Here is an 18,791-nt window from a genome sequence, read left to right as displayed (position 1 = left end):
TTTAAAAGAAAACAATATATGGAAAATTAAGATATCTCGGTGCTCCAAGCCGTTCGTTTTTTGATTTTTGTTGTTGTATAACATATATTCCTAATGTACCTATTGTAAAAAAAAAGAAACAATTTATGTGTGATACAATTTACCTCTCGTATTAACAGTGTTAATATGAAACGAATTTGTTTTCAAATCAAATATTTAATTGTAAATTTTGTTTTAGTTTGCTCTTAACTATTGAAACATTTTAATTGAAAAAAATAGAAAAACTGAAAAATAAGAATACCACCTGTATGAGGTACTAAAGTATACAAAAAAATATATGTTAACCAAGGAATTTATTAAAACAAAACCAAAACATGACAAAGACAAACAAAAGCTCTTTATAATTTTGTTAAACAAGGAATTTATTAAAAAAAAAACTAAAACATGATAAAGACAAACCCTTCGTTAAATTTTTGTAAACAATTAATCAATCTTAAAATGTCCATAAAGTATTATAAATGTTGTTGGCAAAAATTTTGTTGTTAATTTTTAATTAAACCCTTTATTTGCTTAACTATAAATGCCCATGTGACGTCTTGCCCTAGATATTTTCCAAAAGTGCTCACTCATGTTTTTTAACCAGCTCAAAGATTTTAGAAATTACTTTATCGACTATATCAACTTTATCGAATGTATATAACGATTTAAACAAACTGAATGAATGTTTTGTAGAATAGAATTATTAAATTAAAAAAAATAATTTCAAACGATACATATTTTATGTTATAAGAAAACGTTTATACTTATTTACACATGTCTTCTAAAACAAATGCTCAACGTATTTTTTATTTATAATCATACCAAAATATATACACATACATATATTCGAATAAAAAGAATATTTGGAAAATATTTGCAGTTGAAACAGGTTTATCTAGATTTTATTTAAACTGTTTACGGTTGTTTGGCTATTGCTTTTTTGGTGTGTGTTCATCAAAGACTATTATTGAATTTTATTTGTGAATATATATTGAAATATATATGTATTTGAAGGCGTTTTTATGGCGATTAGTCAAGCTTTGAGTTGGATTATTAACTATTATATATTTGCATATACTTGAAATATTCGGTATTATATTATATTCGATTTTGTAGGCGTATTGACAGATAGTCTTTGTAAGAACAACACTAACAAATTATGTGTATATTAAAATTATGATCCCACAATACCTCGAAATATTTACAATAGACCATGTTCGCCTGTATGTTGAAATCGCGATAGTGCTCGCTATATTTAATATCGAGTTTTAAAAATTGTAATAAACATTGTTAATACTTTTCGGATATTTGGTATTAAAAATGCGATATATCGGTCCACGTTTTACATTTGGGTTCCAAATCTGCCTACAAAAATGTACCATGGTATAAACCACCATACATATATATTTTATTATACCCTCCACCATAGTACGGAGGGTATATTAATTTTTTTTTCGTTTGTAACTCATCTAAATAATCATTTCCGACCCTATAAAATATATATATTCATGATCAGCGTAAAATTCTATCAGGATTTACCCATGTCCGTCTGTTGTAATCACTCTAGCGTCTAAACGAATTGAGATATATCGCCAAAATTTTGCACAGAGTCGTCATTGGTCTGCAGGCAGGTCAAGGTCGAACATGGGCTATATCGGTACACGTTTAGGCATAGCTCCCATATAAGGGTACACCCCAATTTTCGGTTTTTTGGGATTCATGAGCGCGTTTTTAAATTCAATTTGCTGAAATTTGGTACATTGAGTTCTTATTGGGTACCAAATTTTCCCACTAAAAATTATAAATATAGGTAAATTTTTTCGGATAATCCCCATATAAGAGTATGGGGATTATCCGGTATTTTAGGGTTCTTGAGCGCGTTTTTCAACCGAATTTACTGCAATTTGGTATTTTGTAGTCGTATAGGGTAACAGATCTGTCTACCAGATCTACCAGATGTACCAGATCGGGTTCTGATCCTATTTTTCTACCGAATTGGCTGTAATTTAATACTTTGAGTTCTTATTGGGTAGCAAATCTCTCCGCAAGAAATTGTAAATAGTGGTAATTTTTTTTTCCGGTAGCCCTAAGGGTAACCTCCAATTTTCGATATTTTGGGATTCTTGAGCGCGTTTTTAAACCGAATTTGCAATTTTGTTTTTTGTAGTCGTATATGGTAACAAATCTCCCTAACAAAAATTACAACCCCCTTGTTATACCTTTCACCTCACTGTGTCACAGGGTATTCTGTCTTTCTGCAAATGTTTGTAACAGGAAAAAAGGAAACGAGATAGACCCATGGTTCCTTTTGAGAATATGCATTGAATTACTTTCTAAGTCGAGTTTTACATGTCCGTCCGCCCGTTTTTCTGTCCATGTTAAATTGTAAACAAAGTAAAGGTCGCATTTATGACCCGAATTGGATGAAATTTGGCATAGGTCACTTATTTGGCCCAAGGACGAGCCCTATTGAAATTGGGAAAAATCGGTTCAGATTTAGATATAGCTCCCGTATATATTTTCGTCCGATTTAAGGTAAATGGTGCACCAAATTTGAACAAAATTTGGCACAGCTTAATGAATTAGGTCTAGAATGATGTGTGTTATGTTCCGTGAAAATCGGTTCCGATTTAGATATGGCTCCCATATATATTTTCGTCCGATTTAAGGTAAATGGTGAACCAAAGACCCAAAGTTAGGCAAATTTTGCACAAAAATGCGACGTCTGTTAGGATTAATCTGTTGAATATATCCAAAGTTTTGAAGGGTATCATATAGTCGGCTCCGTCCGACTTTACTACTTTTCTTACCGCTTTTATATTTAAATGTCCACCTAAATAATAAAAACACTTTATTTTATATTTTTGTATGTTTTGTATTTACGATCTTTATTTTACACATATGTAGGGTGTGTGTTTCTGTAAGTTTAGTTATTTTCGGTTTTCTTGTTTTTGTTTTTTTTTTTTCTGTATTGTACTACAACTGTATACATTTTATTTATAATTAAATTATAGATTTTTCGTTCTATATAGTTTTCATTTTTGTATTTTGTAATCAAAAACAAAAATTTGCAGCTTCATTTCGTTAGGGATAACAAACAACAATCGTATAGCGTATCTTATAATTTTTGTTTTGATTTTTTCGGGGGAGTTTCATTGATATGACATTGACTTAAAGTGTATTTATGTATGTTTGGTAGGCGGGTTTTTCTTGGGAGGCTAGGTCTTCGTTATATTCCAGAAAAAATATGTATATATGTATGTAGATGCTAGATTTGATTTTCACTATAAGATCATCGTAAAATATTTTGTTTTTAATTTAATTTCATTTTTTTAATACACAATACATAAACATATATTTATATAAATATATAAATGTGTGTGTGGTGTGTCTGTTGTTCTTTCTCTGTGATGATGAAGTCTTCTTAGTACGAGTACATATGAATGCATTTTTGAAATTGTAATGTAAAGCCTTTCTTGGTTAGTCATCTCTCACGCCTTTCATTCACCATACACTACACTTTTCCACGGGATTCATTGGTGAACCCAGCTCACATTGATACGCTTCAGCAAAGTCTTTGGAATTTGATAGCGGACCCAATACTCGTATTGAACCCGGCGAATGTACAGAGGAACGTATTTTGGTTAGCGCATCTTCGGGACGCATCGATCCACACCATATTTGAGCATAATTTAAGAAGAACAATTGGTCATGTGTTAGATTAAGGCCGGGCAATCGTTGTTCCGGACCATGACGTTGTACCCATTTTTTATAGGCCTAGAGGGGGGAAATCGACTTTATAAACGTTCTATACTTATTTTATTTAATAAATCCACGCCTCAGTTGGCCCTTGAAAAATATTCTTTAATAAATCCACGCCTCAGTTGGCCCTTGAAAAATATTCTTTAATAAATCCACGCCTCAGTTGGCCCTTGAAAAATATTCTTTAATAAATCCACGCCTCAGTTGGCCCTTGAAAAATATTCTTTAATAAATCCACGCCTCAGTTGGCCCTTGAAAAATATTCTTTAATAAATCCACGCCTCAGTTGGCCCTTGAAAAATATTCTTTAATAAATCCACGCCTCAGTTGGCCCTTGAAAAATATTCTTTAATAAATCCACGCCTCAGTTGGCCCTTGAAAAATATTCTTTAATAAATCCACGCCTTCTTTAATAAATCCACGCCTAGTTGGCCCTTGAAAAATATTCTTTAATAAATCCACGCCTCAGTTGGCCCTTGAAAAATATTCTTTAATAAATCCACGCCTCAGTTGGCCCTTGAAAAATATTCTTTAATAAATCCACGCCTCAGTTGGCCCTTGAAAAATATTCTTTAATAAATCCACGCCTCAGTTGGCCCTTGAAAAATATTCTTTAATAAATCCACGCCTCAGTTGGCCCTTGAAAAATATTCTTTAATAAATCCACGCCTCAGTTGGCCCTTGAAAAATATTCTTTAATAAATCCACGCCTCAGTTGGCCCTTGAAAAATATTCTTTAATAAATCCACGCCTCAGTTGGCCCTTGAAAAATATTTTTAATAAATCCACGCCTCATTGGCCCTTGAAAAATATTCTTTAATAAATCCACGCCTCAGTTGGCCCTTGAAAATTATTTCTAATAAATCCACGCCTTATGGCATCTGGAAAAAATTATTTCTAATAAATCCACGCCTTATGGCATCTGGAAAAAATTATTTCTAATAAATCCACGCCTTATGGCATCTGGAAAAAATTATTTCTAATAAATCCACGCCTATGGTTACTTGAAAAAATATTTCTAATAAATCCACGCCTATGGTTACTTGAAAAAATATTTCTAATAAATCCACGCCTATGGTTACTTGAAAAAATATTTCTAATAAATCCACGCCTATGGTTACTTGAAAAAATATTTCTAATAAATCCACGCCTATGGTTACTTGAAAAAATATTTCTAATAAATCCACGCCTATGGTTACTTGAAAAAATATTTCTAATAAATCCACGCCTATGGTTACTTGAAAAAATATTTCTAATAAATCCACGCCTATGGTTACTTGAAAAAATATTTCTAATAAATCCACGCCTATGGTTACTTGAAAAAATGTTTCTAATAAATCCTATGGTTACTTAAAAAAATATTTCTAATAAATCCACGCCTATGGTTACTTGAAAAAAAAATATTTTTTTATAAATCCACGTCTATGGTTACTTGAAAAAATATTTCTAATAAATCCTATGGTTACTTGAAAAAAAAAAAATTTTTTATAAATCCACGTCTATGGTTACTTGAAAAAATATTTTTTTTATAAATCCACGTCTATGGTTACTTGAAAAATATTTTTTTTTTATAAATCCACCCCTATGGTTACTTAAAAAATATTTTTTTAATAAATCCACGCCTATGGTTACTTATGGTTAAATATATATTTTTAAAATAATCCTAGTTGCTCTCATCCTTACCCTTATCATCGAACCCATGCGTTATTTCATGTCCTATGACCACACCAATACCACCATAATTTAGTGATTTGGGGAAGTGCTGACTGTAAAATAGAGGTTGTAAAATACCAGCAGGGAAAACTGCAAAGAAAAAAATATACCATGGTTTCTAAAAAATATTCAGTGGGAATTTATTCCAAAATACCCTTACCAATATCATTTTTATTGGGATTGTAGAATGCATTCACCACGGCTGGTTCGGTGGTCCATTTTTCCTTGTCAACAGGCTGTCGTAGGAGTTGCATATTCTTTTCGGATTCCCATTTCAAGATACTTAAAACATTATCCATAAAGTTGTCGGGCGCTATGGTCAGCTGGAGATTGGAAGGAAATATGGAAACAGTTTAGCATCTCAAATAATCGGGACAGTTAATTTCGATACTTACATTTACAAATTCCTTTTCCAATTCCTTGGCATCGGTTAGTATCTCCGGATAACCAATTCGTTCATTCATTGTATCCGCCTTCTCTTTGGCCACTGCCCGCGTTTCATCATCCATCCAATGATTTTCGGCCAACAGCTCATTGAACGCCTCTCGGATGGTGTGAATCATTTCCAAGGCTGTATCTTTACTATTTTGATTGAAATTGTCGCGAATAAACAGCGCTCCCACGGCCATACCCAATTTCTTATTGGTCCAATCGACACACTGAGACCATCGTACCCTTTCCGTTTGTATACCCAATAGGATTTTTCGAAACTCCACTCTTTCCTTTTGATAATCATCGATCATGTGATTCATTATGGACATAACCAAACGCCACATAACATAATTGTGTAAAGTTCGGGTATCGGTCTTCACGAGAATTTTACCCATTTCAATTAGATATGGCATGGCATAGCTAACTAGCTGTTCATCCGGCCTCAACTGCACATTATTACCCAAAGCGGTTTGCAGAAACAAAGTCCAATTTATTTGTGGCACTTCAGCTTGTAATTCGGGTAGGGTGATTTTACGATATATGGCACTGGTATCATGACGATCCGCCTCCGGTAGAGTGGCATTAACTAGCTGGACCTCGAGTTGTAAGACATCATTTAGTTCCTCCTTGGCGGTTGTGGCATTGGCACCCATTAATATGGCCGTTTGGGTCATATATTTATGATACGCTTTCAAATCATTTTCACTACTTGCCTTCAGATAATAATCTCGGGAGGGTAATGCCAGGGGGAATTGATCTATTTGTAATATGTGTATGGAGGAATTTTTATCATCTGCCCCAACATACAATTCAATTAGGACAGGTTCACCATAGGCACCGCGCAATGTACCAATCAATTCTTCTATACTAATGTTGGGGGGTGACCAATTGGGTTCTATAACCGGCCAGCCGCCCAGTGATTTGAGAACATTTTTTAAACGTTCTGTACCCACTTTGCGTATTTGGGCTAAATGGGGGAGGATATTATTTATTAACGGCAAAAATTTATGGGATCTATTTGTACTCACGTATATCGATACAGCTATTGTAGAACATTTTTGCTTTTATCGTTGCTTGATTATCCAGAGCATTGATGGGTTCTTCGAGAACTCCTTTGAGTATGACCTGTTGTTGATCTGCCAGAACCTGAAAATAATGTTAATAGATTTCAAAATTTTACTTAATAAATATTTTTAAATATTTTGTATACTTCAAATAAATAAATCCACGCCTTTGGTTATTTGAAACATATTTTAAAATAACTCTACGTCTACGGTTATTTCAAAAATAGTTTTTCAATAAATCTATGCCTATGGTTTTTAAATAAATCCACGTCTATGGTCATTTGAAAAATATATTTTTTAAATAAATCTATGCCTATGGTTATTTCAAAAATTGTTTTTAAATAAATCGATGCCTATGGTTATTTGAAAAATATTTTTAAAATATATCCAAGCCTATGATTACCTGAAAAAATTATTTTGTATATAAATCCAGGCCAAAAGTCGGACGGGTTCGAGTATATGATACCCTTAACCACTATGGATACATACAAGAGGCGCTAATATATACAATATCCCGTAGATAGAACAGACAAATCACCTTTAGATTTTTCCAAAACTTAACACGCATCATTCTAGACTTAATTCAATACGTTTTGCCAATCGGAAAATTTATAGGGGCTTTGGTGCACCATTTACATTAAATCGGGTGAAAATATATACCAGTAAGGAAAGTAGTAAAGTCGGGCTGGGCGGACTATATGATACCCTTCACCACTTTGGGTATATTCTACATATGTATCCCAACAGGCGACGCGTTTTTGTTATATATCTATATCTGAACCGATTTCAGGGAAAATTGCCAGAGACTAATTTATATTACTTCAGTACGTTGTGCCATTCGGCCTTGCTATGGATCTTTTCACGCAGCTTAGCAACATCATTTTAGACTTAATTCATTACTTCAGTAGTGTTGGCGGTTTATTTGGGATACCATTTGTATTTTGTTTTTATAAAAAAACAACTATTTATTAGTGGGGAATGTATGGCATTGATTGCCGAGGGGAAAGGCAGGGAAGACTATAGTTTCGGATCACGCCACTGTTCCTCATCAGTTCCCTTAGTTTTTTGTTGGGATATTCTCCCCAGAAGCTATTGCTTCTATACAAAAAAACCTTTCAAACCCAAATGTCTCTTGTAACAAAGCGAAGTACTTAGCTGACCAACGTACCCTATACCAAAATTCGTGCAAATCGAAAGATATATAGGGACTTTTGTACACAATTTGTATATATATGGGAGTTATATCTAAATCTGAACCGATTTTCATGAAACTTAGCACAAATTATTATAGACCCAAATGCCAGTACGCTATGGCCAATTTCGTGCAAATCGAAAGATATATAGGGTCTTTGTTACACAAATTACCTTAAATCGGATGAAAATATATATGGGAGCTAAATCTAAATTTGTACCGATCGCCACGAAACTTTGCACACATCATTCTAAACTTAATTTAGTACGCTATGCCAAATTTCGTGCAAATCGAAAGATATATAGGGACTTTTGTACACAATTTGTACACCTTAAATCGGACGAAGAAATATATGGGAGCTATCTCTAAATCGAAACCGATTTTCATGAAACTTGCCATACATCATTCTAGACCTTATTCATTACGCTGTGCCAAATTTCGTGCCAATCGAAAGATATATAGGGACTTTGGTACACAATTTACCTTAAATCGGACGAAGATATATATGGGAGCTATATCTAAATCTGAAACGATTTTCACGAAACTTGGCATACATCATTCTAGACCTTATTCATTACGCTGTGCCAAATTTCGTGCAAATCGAAAGATATATAGGAGCTTTGGCACACAATTTACCTTAAATCGGACGAAGATATATATGGGAGCTATATCTACATCTGAACCGATTTTCACGAAACTTGGCATACATCATTCTAGACCTTATTCATTACGCTGTGCCAAATTTCGTGCAAATCGAAAGATATATAGGGATTTTATTACACAATTTACCTTAAATCGGACGAAGATATATATGGGAGCTATATCTAAATCTGAACCGATTTTCACGAAACTTGGCATACATCATTCTAGACGTTATTCATTACGCTGTGCCAAATTTCGTGCAAGTCGAAAGATATATAGGGATTTTATTACACAATTTACCTTAAATCCGACGAAGATATATATGGGAGCTATATCTAAATCTGAACCGATTTTCACGAAACTTGGCATACATCATTCTAGACGTTATTCATTACGCTGTGCCAAATTTCGTGCAAGTCGAAAGATATATAGGGATTTTATTACACAATTTACCTTAAATCCGACGAAGATATATATGGGAGCTATATCTAAATCTGAACCGATTTTTATGAAATTTTACACACATCATTCTAGACCTAATTCATTACGCTGTGCCAATTTTCGTGCAAATCGAAAGATATATAGGGACCGTTTACATTAAATCGGGCGAAAATATATATGGGAGCTATATCTAAATCTGAACCGATTTTTCCCAATTTCAATAGGGTTCGTCCTTGGGCCAAACAAATGAGCTGTGCCAAATTTCATCCAATTCGGATCATAAATGCGACCTGTACTTTGTTTACAATTTAACATCAACAGACGGACAGACGGACGGACGGACATGCATAAATCGACTCAGAAAGTGATTCTATACATATTCTCAAAAGGAACCATGGGTCTATCTCGATTATTTTTGCCTGTTACAAACATATGCACAAAGACATAATACCCTGTACCACAGTGTGGTGAAGGGTATAATGAAAGCTAGACTCAATTAAGTGCGCTGTGCCAAATTTCGTGCAAATCGAACGATATATAAGGACATTGGTGCACAATTTCCATAAAATCGGACGAACATATATATGGGAGCTATATCTAAATCTGAACCAATTTTCACGAAACTTAACACACATCATTGTAGGCTTTATTCAGTACCCTGTACCATATTACGTTGAAATCGAAAGATATATGGAGGCTTTGGTACACCATTTTCCTTAAATCGGACGAAAATATATATGGGAGCTAAATCTAAATCCAAAATCTGAACCCATTTTCACGAAACTTGGCAGACATCATTGTAGGCTCAATTAAGTGCGCTGTGCTAAATTTCGTTCAAATTAAAATATATATAAGGACTTTAGTGCACCATTTACATAAATTCGGACGAAAATATTTTTGAGATCTATATCTAAATCTGAACCGATTTTCCCCAATTTATAGGGTTCATTCTTGGGCCAAACAAATGAGCTGTACCAAATTTCATCCAAATCGGATTATAAATGTGCCCTGTACTTTGTTTACAATTAAACACCAACAGACGGACAGACGCCTATGAATCCACATGAATAATATTCATAATTCAATACCCACGCCTATTTTTGCTTAAAAAAATATTCTTCCAAAATCCACGCCTATTTTTGCTTAAAAAAATATCTTCAAAAATCCACGCCTTTTTTTGCTTAAAAAATATCTTCAAAAATCCACGCCTATTTTTTGCTTAAAAATATTCTTCAAAAATCCACGCCTAGGGCTCTGATGGTGATTGAAAAAATATTCTTCAAAAATCCACGCCTATTTTTGCTTTAAAAAAATTCTTTAAAAATCCACGCCTATTTTTGCTTAAAAAATATTTTTCAAAAATTCATGTCTATTTTGCTTAAAAAAATATTTTTCAAAAATTCATGTCTATTTTGCTTAAAAAAATATTTTTCAAAAATCCACGCCTATTTTTGCTTAAAAAAATATTTTTCAATAATCCACGCCTATTTTTGTTTAAAAAAATGTTCTTCAAAAATCCACGCCTATTTTTGCTTGAAAAAATGTTCTTTAAAAATCCACGCCTATTTGCTTAAAAAAATATTCTTCAAAAATCCACGCAGGTTATGCCTAAAAATATTCTTCAAAAATCCACGCAGGTTATGCCTAAAAATATTCTTCAAAAATCCACGCCTATTTGCTTAAAAAATATTCCTCAAAAATCCACGCCTATTTGCTTAAAAAAAATTCTTCAAAAATCCATGCCTATTTGCTTAAAAAAATATTCTACAAAAATCCACGCCTATTACTTACCTCAAAAGTGCTTATAGAACTTCGATCTTCTGGTATTATATGAATTTTATTCCATGTTCCGCAGGCATATTGAAAAAAATTCTCACATGGATTCGCACTGGTATCCATGGCTGACAATAAGTAGGCCGCTAAAAAATAATAAGAAAAAAATATGTCAGCATGTAGAGAACACATTTTGTGGACATTGCAACTTACCCGTTCTCACACATTCTTCTGTCAAACAGATGTCATCTTTATCTGATATGAATTCTGTAAGAAAAAGAGAAGTTGGGGAATTTTGAAAAAATTATAAATTTTTGAAGAGATTTAAATATTGAGGTAAATGAAAAAAAAAACTGCGGAACCACAAATGGTTCATAGACACTGAGATAGACTTTACGTTTAAACTTTTATATAATTCCGCTTCCTTAGGCTATGAACAATTTTCAACATTTTCTCTTCATCTTCCATAATAAATCAGCATTTCAATACTCCCTCCGCCCCATTAATGGTTGTAAGAGGTTTATAAAAAAAATCTCAAGAACATTTATTTTAATCAGTCACTGAGCTGTTTTTTATGCGAACATACGAACATCCACTTCCTTGTTACCTTTCATCAGTTAAATAATTTTGATGATTATTTTATGTCACCACATCATGAAAGGGAGCATGTTGCATACACATATCACATACACACACAGTTATATATACAACCTGTCATAATTTATGTACGAAGTGTAAAAAAAATAAATACAAAGTCCTCTACTTAAATCGGATGAGTATTTGTGCAGAGATTGTGAAGACATTTTTGTTTTTGCCAGGGTGACAGTGAAAACACGAAAATACAATTCGCTGCACAAAATGTTCATGTCAACTGGAATTATTTGCAAACATATTTTTTGTTTAATAAAATTTGTCACATGTTCATAAAAAAATAATAAAAAAAAAATGTCATTGTAACATTTATGTGAATTTGAGAGGTGTTAAAATGGATTTAATGTTACAGCTTCTAAATAATGTTGAGTAATTTTTATAACATTGACAATGGAAGAGTTGGGACACGCAAATCCCCAATTTAAGTAACATCGATCTGGCAATTCGAATTTAATTTAAATATATGCATATTTTAGTGAAATTTATATAGATGATTTTGCGCTTAAGATAATTTTGGAATTCAAAACTAACTTAGAGATTGCATAAATTAACAATAATTATTATTAAAATTATAATAGACCACTAATGAAGACATAATCGGTGGTTCTAAGAATTGATAGAACTTGTTATTGTAATTTTGAAGATTAATGGGTAGGTAGGTAGGTTCTTCCCCTGGCTTTCCTTACATTGCAAAACTTCGAACTTCGATGAAATAAAAAATATTATTTAAACCAGTAAGGAAAAAAGTAAAGTCGGACGGGCCGACTATATGATACCCTTTACCACTTTGGGTATATTCAACAGATGAATCCTAACAGACGTCGCATTTTTAAAGGACCAGTAAAATGAAATTGGATCCAAATACATGCCATTCTGCAACCGATACTAATTTTTTCATTTGGTCAGATATAGAAGCTATATCTAAATCTGAACCGATTTCAGGAAATTTAACACACATCATTCTAGATCTAATTCATTACGCTGTGCCAAATTTCGTGCAAATCGAAAGATATATAGGGACATTGTTACTCCATTTACATTAAATCGGACAAAACGATATATGGGAGCTATATCTAAATCTGAACCGATTTTCTCGAAACTTAGCACATATCATTCTGTATCCAATTCAGTACGCTCTGCCAAATTTTGTGCAAATCGAATGATATGCAGGGACTTTGGTAACCCTTACCTTAAATCGAACGAAAATATATATGGGGGCTATATCTAAATCTGAACCGATTTTTACTAAATTTAACACACATCATTCTAGCCTTAATTCAGTACCCTGTGCTAAATTTCGTGCAAATCGAAAGATATGCAGGGCCTTTGGTACCCCATTTACCTTAAATCGGAAGAAAATATATATGGGAACTAAAACGAAATCTGAACCGATTTTCACGAAACTTAGCACACATCATTCTGGACCTAATTCAGTACCCCATGCCAAAATTGGTGCAAATCAAAAGATATATAGGGACTTTGGAGGCCCATTTACCTTAAATTGGACGAAAATATATATGGGAGCTATATATAAAACTGACCCAATTTTCTCGAAATTTGGCACACGTCATTCTAAACTCAATTGAGTACACCATGCAAAATTTCGCGCATATCGAAAGATATATAGGGACTTTGGTGCACCATTTACACAAAATCGGACAAAACGATATATGGGAGCTATATCTAAATCTAAACCGATTTTCAAGAAACTTAGCACACATCATTCTGGACCTAATTCAGTACGCTTTGCCAAATTTTGTGCAAATCGAAAGATATGCAGGGACTTTGGTAACCCATTTACCTAAAATCGGAAGAAAATATATTTGGGAACTATATCTAAATCTGAACCGATTTTTACTAAATTTAAACCGAAATCTGAACCGATTTTCAAGAGACTTAGCACACATAATTCTGGACCTCAGTACCCTGTGCTAAATTTCGTGCAAAACGAAAGATATGTAAGGTCTTTGGTGCCCCATTTTACATTAAATCGGATGAAAATGTATATGGGAGTTATATCTAAATCTGAACCGATTTTCACGAAATTTAACACACATCATTCTAGACTTAATTTAGTACGCCATGCCAAATTTCGAGCAAATCGAAAGATATATAGGGACTTTGGTGCATCATTTACATTAAATTGGACGGGAGCTATAACCAAATCTGAACCGATTTTCAGGAAACATAACACACATCATTCTAGACCTATTTTATTACGCTGTGCCAAATTTCGAGCAAATCGAAAGATATATAGGGACTTTGGTGCATCATTTACATTAATTCGGACGAAAATATATATGGGAGCTATATCTAAATCTGAACCGATTTTCAAATTTCGCCAAATTTCCTGCAAATTGAAAGATATGTAGGGACTTTGGTGCCCCATTCACCTTAAATCGGACGAAAATATATATGGGAGCTTCGGTCCTTGGGCCAAATAAGTGAGCTGTGCCAAATTTCATCCAAATCGGATCATAAATGCGACCTGTACTTTGTTTACAATTCAACATCTACAGACGGATAGACGGACGGACATGCATACATCGACTCAGAAAGTGATTCTATGCATATTCTCAAAAGGAACCATGTGTCTATCTCATTTCCTCTTGCCTGTTACAAACATATGCTAAAAGCCATAATACCCTGTACTACAGTGTGGTGAAGGGTATACAAATCCACGCATATTTATGCTGATGACAAAATATGTTTTAAAAAAATCCAAGACAATATATTAGCTTGAAAAAAAATTTCTTTAAAAATTCCTTGCCCACCAAACCACAGTCCAGAAAAATACTTATCTCTCTCTTTTATTTCCGGAAATATAAAAAGGATATGTGAATTGTTAAGTGAGTGTAGGAAGGATACCAGTAAGCTGACAAGTGACAGCCCATTCCAAAGACTACACTTAAAAGACGAACGAACATCCATAATCGTACATTGTCTCGTAAATGACTTAAATGATTTGTGTGTGTGTGTCATAAAGTCGTGTTGTTGTTGTTGTTGCTGCTGTTGAATGACAGTGAATTGGGTGGGATGGGGGGATGTTAGAAGGTATGTATGCTACCTATTATCGGGATCACATATAAACGTTTATATGGTTGTGTATTTTCTGTTAAAGCGGAGGTGAAGTTTGGGTTGGTCCATTCTCTTATTGCCGAGTGACAAAAAGGAAATGGAAATGTTAAAAACTTGTCTCTTTTTCTTGCTATTGACTGACTGGCAGGTTGGCCAACAGGCTGGATAGCTGAATGCTTGCCTGTTGCTTCATTCAGATGGTGACACATTAAAGGAAATTATGTTTCGTTCGTTCGTTTTTTTTCTTCAGCAGCTCAGCTTGCCAACATTGAAGACCAACCAACATATTATTGTTATGGCTTTTGTTATTGCCCCGTTTATGGTTGGATTCTTAAAGGATCTTAAACAGATGGCGGGAAAAAATAAGATGAACACAAAAGAAAAAAAATAGAGAATAAGAAGAAACTGTCCGCTTGACATAAGAAAATATGGAATGTGGGTAGAAAGAAGTCTATTTTTAAAGATAGCAATCATTAGAGGAAATGTTTTTCCATTAAAGGCAAGGGTGAATTCCGTTGTGCTTTCCCTTATAATAGTACAAACCTCTTTTGGGGTCTTTAAACATTTCTGAAACACTTCAAATGGTCTGGAAATACATATTGTCACATTGATGTACTTTTGTGTTAATTAATCGAATGTTGTTATCACTTAACTTCATGACAGAACAACATACATAGTGTCATACATATAGAAATATGTGTATGTTTATAGGTAGATAGATATTGGCATGTCTTCCCCCAAATGGATGGATGAATGAGTGATAAAGATATTACTTTTTGGAGGAATGTTTAAATTAATTTCAAGTACTTTTCCAAATGATGGATGGTCTGTTTTTGGACCTCGAACGTTTTGACAAGCATTTATAAGGTTTTTCTGGCTCTTTGAGAATTAACTGGCCACATGAGGTTAACATATGGACAATATTGGCGATTGTTATGAATTAAAGAAGTTTGTCGTGATTTGGCATTTTTTGTAGATATTTGATTAATTGTACAAAATTGTGTGGCAATCCGTAAAACTTGGGGTCCGATTAGTGCACAATTTACATAAAATCGGAAGAATATGTATATAGGAGCTATGTCTAAATCTGAGCCGATTTTCAGGAAATTTAATACACATCATTCGAGCAAATCGAAAGATATATAGGGACTTTGGTGCACCATTTACCTTATATCGGACGAAAATATATATGGGATCTATATCTAAATCTGAACCGATTTTCAGGAAACTTAACACACATCATTCTAAACCTAATTCATTGCGTTGTGCCAAATTTCGTGCAAATCGAAACATATCAAAGACTTTTGGTACACCATTTACCTTAAATCGGACGAAAATATATATGGGAGCTATATCTAAATCTGAACCGATTTTTACGAAATTTAACACACATCTTTCTGGACTTAATTCAGTACTCGGTGCTAAATTTCGTGAAAGTCGAACGATATATAGGGACTTTGGTGCACCATTTACATTAAATCGGATAAAAATGTATATGGGAGCTATATCTAAATCTCAACCGATTTTCAGGAAACTTAACACACATCATTCTAGACCTAATTCATTACGCTGTGCGAAATTTCGAGCAAATCGAAAATATATAGGGACTTTGATGCACCATTTACCTTAAATCGGACGAAACTATATATGGGAGCTATATATAAATCTAAACCGATTTTTACGAAACTTTGCACACATCATTCTAGACTTAATTCAGTACGCTATGCCTAATTTCGTGCAAATCAAAAGATATTTAGGGACCTTGGTACACCATTTACCTTAAATCGGAATTGGGCCAAATAAGTGACCTATGTCAAATTTCACCCAATTCGAATCAAAAATGCGACATGTACTTTGTTTACAATTTATCATGGACAGACAGACGGACGTACAGACATGCATAAACCGACTTAAAAGTGATTCTATGCATTTTCTCAAAAGGAACTATGTGTCTATCTCGTTTCCTTTTGCCTGATACAAACATATGAAGGGTATAAAAATAATTATTTTAAAAATTCCACGCCTGAATGTGTGCTGAAAAAAATATTCTTTAAAAAGGAATATTTGTTTAGCACACTGAATATCAAAAAAATATTCTTTAAAAAATTCCACGCTTTAATGTGTGCTGAAAAATATTTTTTTTTAAAGAATATTTTTTAGCACACTGAATATGAAAAAAATATTCTTTAAAAAATATGAAAAAAAAATTCTTTAAAAAATCCCCCACTTCTGTTAGTCCTGGAAAAATATTCTTTAAAAAATTCCACGCCTGAAAATGAAAAAAAATATTCTTTAAAAAATCCCACGCCTGAATATGAAAAAAATATTCTTTAAAAAATTCCACTCCTGAATATAAAAAAATATTCTTTGAAAAATTCCACGCCTGAATATGAAAACAAATATTTTTTAAAAAATTCCACGCCTGAATATGAAAAAAATATTCTTTAAAAAATTCCACGCCTGAATATGAAAAAAATATTCTTTAAAAAATTCCACGCCTGAATATGAAAAAAAAATACTTTAAAAAATTCCACGCCTGATTATGAAAAAAATATTCTTTAAAAAATTCCACTCCTGTATATAAAAAAAAATATTCTTTAAAAAATGCCACGCCTGAATGTGGAAAAAATATTCTTTAAAAAATTCCACCCCTGAATATGAACAAAATATTCTTTAAAAAATTCCACGCCTGAATATGAAAAAAGTATTCTTTAAAAAAATCCACGCCTGAATATGTGCGGAAAAAAATATTCTTTAAAAAATCCTCGCCTATATTTGTGATGGAAAAAAATATTCTTTAAAAAATCCACGCCTATATTTGTTTTCGAAAAAAACACGCTTGAATGTGTGTTTATTATCTGATTTTTTAGTCACTCCAAAAATTGTAGCAAATTTCCTATGCCTATGTGAAAATGGTATTGAAATCTCATTTCACTATTTGTTGTGAAAATCACACAATTTTTGCATATTGATAGCTCATTTCTACTGGCCCCAAATAACCAAACAAAACAAATAGACGTGTGAAAATGTTAATCATTGTCCTCAACGGATTTTCATTAACCTCAAAAATGGCTCGCAACTACTTTCGCAATAATAAACAACAATAATAATAGACACACACACAGAAACAAAAATTGAAGCAAATAACACATCAAATTAGCATTCATGGATGTGAATGTCACTTTGTTTGTGTGTGCGTGTGGATGTCCATGTGTTAAAACACTCACCTGTGATATTGTTGAAGTTTTGATTATTATCTAGGTTATGGCTTGTGGTCGGTTGTTGACAGCGATAACTACCAGCAAAATATATGGCCATTGCTCCGATGGCAGCACCCAAAACAGTCAAGGCCACAGCCAAAACCAAAAGTCGACACCTCAACGATGACTCTTTCAGCAAGAGATCGCTTTGCGGCGAGTGGTGTTGTGGCGGCGGATGGGTGTGATTGGCGCTGGCATACGACATGGGCACATTGCACTGTAACGCGGTGCGACTGCCGCCACTATCGCCGCCCAGAAACACCACAGTCGGATGCTTGATGTGACCCACATTATTGGCACATTGCGGCTTGGCATCGCTTCCGCACAAATCGGAATTAGTTTCGGCACCCGCCAGTAACGGGGAAATGGCGGAGGCATTGTTGTCATCCTTCTGTGTGATGGAATGATGTGATGCTGTGGTGTCGTCGTTGGGAAAGCGCGACGCGGCCTCCTCATCATCGTCCACATCGATGGCGGTAATACGATTCACAGGACCGCTGCCATGGCCATTGTTTTTCATGACGTACGGTGTTCGGAGATAACCATTGTTTATGAGTTTATTGTTTTCCGCTGGCATCATTCGTTCAAAAATCGAGTTTTGTTGTTGTTGTTGCTGTTGGGGTGGTGGTTTGGTTTGAATTCAATTGGATTGAACTTGTTGTTGTTGTTGTGGGTTGGTTGGTTGTTTGATTGGTTAGTTTTAGTAACTTGGCGTTGTTCCCTTTTTTTTTTGATGTTGGTGTTCTCGCTTGAGCTAAGTTTGAT

The 18,791-nt window shown here is 33.8% G+C and overlaps 1 protein-coding gene across 1 annotated transcript; it reads right to left on the bottom strand.

The window, feature by feature from the left end:
• Window positions 1–3,514: 3,514 nt before the first annotated feature.
• LOC133336673 (neprilysin-1-like) lies at window positions 3,515–18,195 on the bottom strand. Its single transcript, XM_061544952.1, has 8 exons — window positions 17,994–18,195; window positions 11,251–11,304; window positions 11,056–11,183; window positions 6,954–7,071; window positions 5,889–6,892; window positions 5,654–5,816; window positions 5,504–5,583; window positions 3,515–3,795 (listed from the first exon to the last, which is right to left on the bottom strand). The coding sequence occupies exons 1-8, from the start codon at window positions 18,082–18,084 to the stop codon at window positions 3,523–3,525; spliced, it is 1,911 nt and encodes a 636-aa protein (XP_061400936.1). The 5' UTR covers window positions 18,085–18,195; the 3' UTR covers window positions 3,515–3,522.
• Window positions 18,196–18,791: the final 596 nt, after the last annotated feature.

This window comes from Musca vetustissima, unplaced genomic scaffold (genome assembly GCF_032173495.1).
Source record: "Musca vetustissima isolate MV318-11 ecotype Yass unplaced genomic scaffold, APGP_CSIRO_Mvet_v1 utg32735, whole genome shotgun sequence".
Classification (NCBI taxonomy): Eukaryota; Metazoa; Arthropoda; class Insecta; order Diptera; family Muscidae; genus Musca; species Musca vetustissima.
This window is presented reverse-complemented; position numbering and strand designations above follow the sequence as displayed.

What these genes read in the sequence shown, in the direction of transcription:
- LOC133336673 (XM_061544952.1), bottom strand. Translation starts at nt 18,084, where the DNA reads ATGGCCATATATTTTGCTGGTAGTTATCGCTGTCAACAACCGACCACA. An exon ending in AGAAGAATGTGTGAGAACGG is followed by an intron (nt 11,184 to 11,250) that starts GTAAGTTGCAAT and finishes ATTATTTTTTAG; the next exon opens with CGGCCTACTTATTGTCAGCC. An exon ending in TGGAAAAGGAATTTGTAAAT is followed by an intron (nt 5,817 to 5,888) that starts GTAAGTATCGAA and finishes TCCAATCTCCAG; the next exon opens with CTGACCATAGCGCCCGACAA.